Consider the following 7,219-nt stretch of genomic DNA (forward strand, 5'->3'; position numbering starts at 1 on the left):
ACATTACTACTAATTATTCACAAGGTAATCAATAGAAGAATAATTTTTTATTCATTTCAATATATTGTATACAATATACATCATTATACACTTGTATGTTTGCTTACTACGTATAAAGATTGTCTCATCACATGGAAATATTAATTACTTTGTACAAGACAATGAAATAGACACAACATGGATTTTGCTGGCTACTTTTCTATATGGATACAACCTATCTTCTCTGTTGGAGAACACAACTTCGTAGGATATTATAGGATAGCACATGCTTTACATCTCTGGACAACAATCATCAAACCCTGCAATGATTTTACAGCAAATTAATCTCCATTCTTCATTTGACAGTTTCCAATCTATTTTTCTTTCTTGGTCAAAGTACAATTATGTATGACCATTTTACAACAATCATAAAGTTCAGCAATATCCAATAAAACTTGTAAGAGTTCAAATTACATGTAGATGTTTTAAAATTTTTATATAATAATATTCAAATGACCTAAATCAAATGCCATGCGTTGGTATAAGCTAACTGATGTAAGGATTGGGTTGATAATCACTAAAAGTGACATCCTCTAAATCATCAATATCCATGTCACCAAAAAGTCTTTTTCCTCATTTTGATATGATTGTTAACTAATGACAACTTAACATAGGAGGCAACTTTTCAATTGGCATTTTCTTGGTTGGTTGGTTTCTAAACACTTTTAATAAAAACAAAACCAAGTGTGATCCAAGATTGGAATAGATTATAACCAACCGATCAACTAATAAAATAGGGAATAACTATGGTCAAGTGCATTTTTCGTAATTAGAAGCATAACTTTTGTGAATGATAGAAATTGCTAACTTAAATTTAAGAATTGATTCTGCTTCTTTTTCACATGGATTATTTGAAACAAAAAATAAGTTTGACATAGATCACCATCTTTGTTTAATTAGATTAGTGACTTTATTTAATTAATTACATAACCATAAGGACTAATTAATAGAATATTGTAGCAATGTCCAAGATTGACCCTTATTCCTACAAAAAATTTAACTAGGAATGCAATATCAACATATAATTATGCCATGCGCTACTACAAGCTAACTGGTATAAGGACTTGGTTGATATTCACTCCCATGCTCTAATGCTTGTTTCAGGCATATATGTTTAGTTGACTTCTGCACACCATTCCTCAGAAAAATTAGAACTAAAGCTGCAAAATGTATTAGATAAAAGTGACGTCCTCTAAATCAACAATGTCCAAGTCACAAAAAGTCTTTTTCATTATTCTGATATGATTATTATAACTAACAACACAGGAGGCAACCTAAACTATGGTGAAGTGAAATTTTTGTGTTTAGAAGTATCATTTTTATGAATCACAGAAATGGCCGACCTAAACTCAACAATTGATTTTACTTCTTTTTTAGGTTGATTGTTTGAAATAGAGAATAAGTTTGAAACAGATCTGAAACTTTATTTATCATTACATGCAAAGCACATCTTATAATTAATCAAATAACTAGGAGGACTAATTAATAGAATATTGCAGCAATGTCCACGATTGACCCTTATTCCTTAAAATATTGTCACTAGAAATGCAATATCAGCATGTCATTATGCCTAAAAAAAAATTATTGAAGTGATATAACCAAAACCATTTCACAAATTTCAAAACCATAATGAAATTTGTGTGAGGATCGAACATGGTGGAAGACAACTCATGAAACAATAATATATAAGGAACCACATCAAATGATTCAACCACATGCATTATATACAAATGTCATTATAAATTTTCAAAATATTGCAACAACTTAGGAATTTTATATTGGAATCCTTTACCTATGGATCCTGCGCTAATATTCTGCAGAACCCCCCTTTTAGACCCAGCCCTTTCACCCTCTAAGATGCAAAATCTTACCAAAGCCGACAGCATCAAACTTGTAGTGGGATCAACATTTTGATTATCGGTGAAATCATCAAATAACCATTACCACTTTCCACCTTAGACCACTATGCGTTGATCCTACCAAGTCGTCAGAGTTGCCGCATCTCCCTGCTCACGGACTCAACATGTTGGGAAAGAAACTGGAGGAGGAATGCATTAAATAAACTGACAGCTGAGATTATTTTGTAATGAATGGATGAGATTTGCTCACTTACTCAAAACGGTGTGTTTTGAGTGATGAGCACTCAGTGCTCATCAGCTGTGCTCATCAGGCTGATGAGCACCGAATGTGAACACTCAACTATATGCGTAAATCAAGAAAATTAATGTATCTACTTTTCTCATGCCACTATTATATGTTGAAAAGTCTAGAGTTTATTCAACTTTGAGGGCACCTTTATTGCATCTAGTTTTCTAATTATATTTTGACTTGGAAAGAAAGGGAAAATCCCCTTTAAAGCCACCCAAAATAGAAAAAAAGTTAAACCGGTTAGCAAATTCAACAAATTATTAATTAATTTATAGATCTAATTCAGGATTTGCGTATGCTAGGTATTTCGTCTTTTTTTTCCCCCCTTTTCCAAGTCACCACTTTGTTTTCTTTCAAGCCATTTCTACCAAGCACTGGAAGAGATCCAACGGCGATAGTCATGCAATGGTCAGTACTCTGGTGACAAGTTTATATCAATCTTTTTGTTTTATGAATAGTTAATGAGAACTTGTGAATCACTAAATTTGACTTGTATATTTTTAAGATTATTTTGTGATTGAATATTATCAAAGGTTTATTGAATAATGCAATTCTATCGTGAATGTTCTGTTGCGAAGAGTAAATGGGGACTTATGAATTGCTAAATTGAATGCGTTATTCTTCAAACCTATCTTATGATTGAACAACGCATATTAATTTATTGAAAAGTGTAACTTTATTGCAATAGTTTTGTGAGTGAATAACCACAAAGGTGTATTAATTCATAAACCTTTCTTGTAATTGAATAACAACAAAGATTTATTAAAAAGTGCAACTTTATTATTGTAAATGTTTTGTTATAAATAGTTAACGAAAACTTGTGAATTGCTAAATAGAACTCGTTAATTTATATATAAGTATTTTTTGTGATTGAATTAACAATGAATATTTGTTAAAAATTACAATTTTATTGCAGAAGTTTTGTTGTTGTATGTCAATCACATATAGATTGACAAGTTTAATTAAACAATTCACAAGTCCTCATTAGTTACTTATAACAAAATTTTTGTAATAAACATGTTGTCGGGGCCATGGCCGCCTTTTGTCGTCAGAGTTGCAACCGCGGATGGGGGTGGCTTTAACCAATAAATAAGGAAAAATCTCATATAAAGGCACCTGAAATAGGAATATTCCAAATCTAGTTGGTAAATTCAACAAATTTCTAATTGGTCCATGGACCTAATTTAGGGATTGTGAATCTTGGATATTTCATTACATGTTGATGAAATCAAATCGAAACGCGGTACAAAAAAAAATTCTTAATAGGCTAATTATTCTGGACGACCTTCCTACGTTGACGAAGCCTCTGGTTGTTAGTAAAAGTCAAGTGTTTCCCACTTAAATAGACTTTGTAAGGAGGAAGAAATTTGCAGCTGGAAAATATAGATGGCCAAGACAACGGACGAGAAATAAAGTAAAGGCAAGCCATTGCATGTCATGCCCTCATAATTTCAATTTGAACCTTAACTTTAAAAATGTATCAATATCTTTTTATTCCTTTAAAAAAGTATCGATATCTTTTCATTCCTTTAGCCATGACCTCAAATGATTTTTTTTTTTTAACAATCATTATTATTTTAAAACTTAAACTTGATATGTGAATATTCAATGTTGTTTTGCCAACTCATAAATTTTAATGTTAACATTTTTTTAATGATATTAGGATTAAAATAATACTTTATACATCAAGGGATTAAGATGAAACTTTATACTACATCTTATCCTTACTATAAGAGCTAGTTAAGTAATGTGAGTAGATTAAGAAAATTTGTGATGTTAGTTATTTGTAATAAATAAATGTTATTTTTCTTAAAACATCCTTGCTAATTAAGTATATTAGCTATAATTATTATTATTATAAAGACTATTTTGATAAAAATAAATAAATATAAGAGATAAAGTGAATTGGAATCAAATATTTAAAACCAAAATAAAAATTAAATGAGTTCTTATATTCGATAAAGCTTTGCTTGAGGATGCCATGCACGTCCTGACGTAGAGCTTGGGGTGCTTTTCTGTAATTTTATTAAAAAAAATAATGAGTTAATACCTTTCTTGTGATATTCTTTTTTTTATTAAGAAAAACAAACAAAGAAACCGACCGTAAACCCCACGTATGAAAGTTTTGTTGAAAACCAACATAGGATCCATTCTCTTCAAACCAGAAAACAGAAACTTCCAGTCCTAAGGAAACCGACCATGTCTATCACCATGTTCATGCTGTGCCTGTTCCTGAACATAGCTTATTCAGACAAGAACATGAGTACCGTCGGATTCATGTTTGATAAATACTTCAAGTTGGGAGCAGGCAATGATATGCAGCTCAAAAATTCCAACATGTCAGCACGAGGAATGCATGCAGATAGTGGCCTAAGTGAAGCATGGCAAGTCTTTTACAATCTTCCTCTTCGATTCAAGAATTCCAATACCACTCCTTCTGTCTTCTCTTTCTCCACCACTTTCATCTTTGCAGTAGTAGCCACCGATCCTAAATTTCACGGCCATGGACTCGCCTTCGCTATCTCGCCTAAAAGAGGAATTCCTGGAGCTCAGCCAAACCAGTATCTTGGCCTCTTCAATGCCTCCTCCAATGGTGAAAGTTCCAATCATATTGTGGCAATAGAGCTTGACACTGACCAGGATTTTCAGTTTGGTGATATTGATGACAACCATCTCGGGATTGATATTGATGGGTTGGACTCCGTCAATAAATCTTCTGCAGGTTACTATACTGATCGTGGTCGTTTCAGAAAGCTAGATCTCTCAAGTGGAGAACCGATGCAGGTTTGGGTTGAATATGATAGTACAGATCAGAAACTCAGTGTCACAATTCATCCAATAAACATGCCTAAACCTGAGACCCCTCTTGTCACGCTGAAAAGAGATCTTTCTTCTTATTTCTTTGAGTTTATGTATGTTGGATTCTCATCTTCTAGTGGTTCAAATTCTTCTCATTACATATTGGGTTGGAGTTTCAGGATGAACGGTCAAGCTGACGAGGTTCATCTTTCTCGCCTTCCTGACATTCCTGGACTTTTAGATCCAAATGAAAGGGCTGGAAGGGGGAAAGTACACAAGAAAATGTTGATGGCTATATCATCAATAGTGGGTGCTGTTATCCTTCTAATCTTGATCTATGGTGTGGTTATGATTGTAAGGAGAAGAAAATTCATTCAAGTTCTTGAAGATTGGCAAATCTTGTATGGGCCTCATCGGTTCACTTACAAGGACTTATTCATTGCAACAAAAGGGTTTAGAGAGGGTCAACTTCTTGGCAGAGGTGGTTTTGGCAGGGTGTACAAAGGAATTCTACCATTTTCCAATATTCAAATAGCAGTGAAAAGAATTTCTCATGATTCAAGACAAGGTATGAGAGAATTCATCGCAGAAATCGCAACCATCGGCCGTCTCAGGCATCCAAACTTGGTAAGACTTCTTGGCTACTGCAAAAGGAAGAAAGAACTTTTGTTAGTTTATGACTATATGTCTAATGGAAGTCTAGACAAGTTCCTTTACTGCCTTCCCAACAACGACAACAAACTCAGTTGGAAACAAAGATTCAAGATCATCAAAGATGTGGCATCTGCACTCTTATATCTTCACCAGCAGTGGGTTCAAGTTGTTATCCATAGAGACATCAAACCAGCCAATATACTGATGGACAATGACATGAATGCTAGACTTGGAGATTTTGGCCTCGCCAAGCTATGTGACCATGGAAATAATCCTCAAACATCTCATGTAGCAGGGACTCCAGGCTATATAGACCCAAAAATTGTGCAGAGTGGAAAATCAAACACATACACCGATATATATTCATTTGGGGTGTTATTACTGGAGATTGCTTGTGGAAGAAGGCCGGTGGAAACTCAGACTTCCCCGGAGAAAGTTTTGCTGATAGAATGGGTTATGGATTGTTGGGATAAAGGAGACATTTGTGAAGCAGTTGATAGAAGATTGGGGGATGCATATGAAGTGGATGAAGCTGAATTGGTTCTCAAACTTGGCTTGCTGTGTTCACATCCTATTGCTTCAGCTAGGCCTGCTATTTCTCGTGTGGTGCAATACTTAGATGGAGATTCTCAGTTGCCTGATAACTTATCAGATTTAATCAAGGCTAGAAACTTAAGCGGCTGCTCCAGTCATGTATGTTCTTCATCATTCTCTGATTTTCCTACTGGCCAAACTTCTATGGCTTCTTTAACTTTAACAGAATCATTTGCCTGCTCCGGACGCTAATACATTAATTATATATGTAAATCAAGAAAATTAATGTATCTACTTTGCTCGTGCCACTATTATATGTTGAAAAGTCTAGAGTTTATTCAACTTTGAGGGCCCCTTTATTGCGTCTATTTTTCTAATTATATTTTTGATTTGGAAAGAAAGGGAAAATCCCCTTTAAAGCCACCCAAAATAGAAAAAACTTAAACCGGTTAGCAAATTCAACAAATTATTAATTAATTTATAGATCTAATTCAGGATTTGCGTATGCTAGGTATTTTGTCTTTTTTGTTTTTATTTTTCCCTTTTCCAAGTCACCACTTTGTTTTCTTTCAAGCCATTTCTGCCAAGCACTGGAAGAGATCCGATAGCGATAGTCATACAATGGTCAGTACTCCGGTGACAAGTTCATATCAATTTTTTGTTTTATGAATAGTTAATGAGAACTTGTGAATCACTAAATTTGACTTGTATATTTTTAAGATTATTTTGTGATTGAATATTAACAAAGGTTTATTGAATAATGCAATTATATCGTGAATGTTTTGTTGCGAATAGTAAATGGGGACTTATGAATTGCTAAATTGAATGCGTTAATTTTCAAATAAACCTATCTTATGATTGAATAACGTATATTAATTTATTGAAAAGTGTAACTTTATTGCAATAGTTTGTGAGTGAATAACCACAAAGGTGTATTAATTCATAAAACTTTCTTATAATTGAATAACAACAAAGATTTATTAAAAAGTACAACTTTATTATTGTAAATGTTTTGTTATAAATAGTTAACGAAAACTTGTGAATT

At 33.3% G+C, this 7,219-nt stretch overlaps 1 protein-coding gene across 1 annotated transcript; it reads left to right on the top strand.

Annotated features, from left to right (window-relative positions):
- The first annotated feature begins 4,386 nt into the window (after positions 1 to 4,386).
- Positions 4,387 to 6,516, top strand: LOC114735042 (L-type lectin-domain containing receptor kinase V.9-like). The gene has a single exon (XM_028922689.1). It carries the CDS (start codon positions 4,387 to 4,389, stop codon positions 6,424 to 6,426), a length of 2,040 nt encoding a protein of 679 aa, XP_028778522.1. The 3' UTR covers positions 6,427 to 6,516.
- The last annotated feature ends 703 nt before the right edge of the window (positions 6,517 to 7,219 follow it).

Source organism: Neltuma alba, unplaced genomic scaffold (assembly GCF_004799145.2).
Source record: "Neltuma alba isolate B1F8T4 unplaced genomic scaffold, ASM479914v2 tig00013174_pilon, whole genome shotgun sequence".
Taxonomy (NCBI): domain Eukaryota; kingdom Viridiplantae; phylum Streptophyta; class Magnoliopsida; order Fabales; family Fabaceae; genus Neltuma; species Neltuma alba.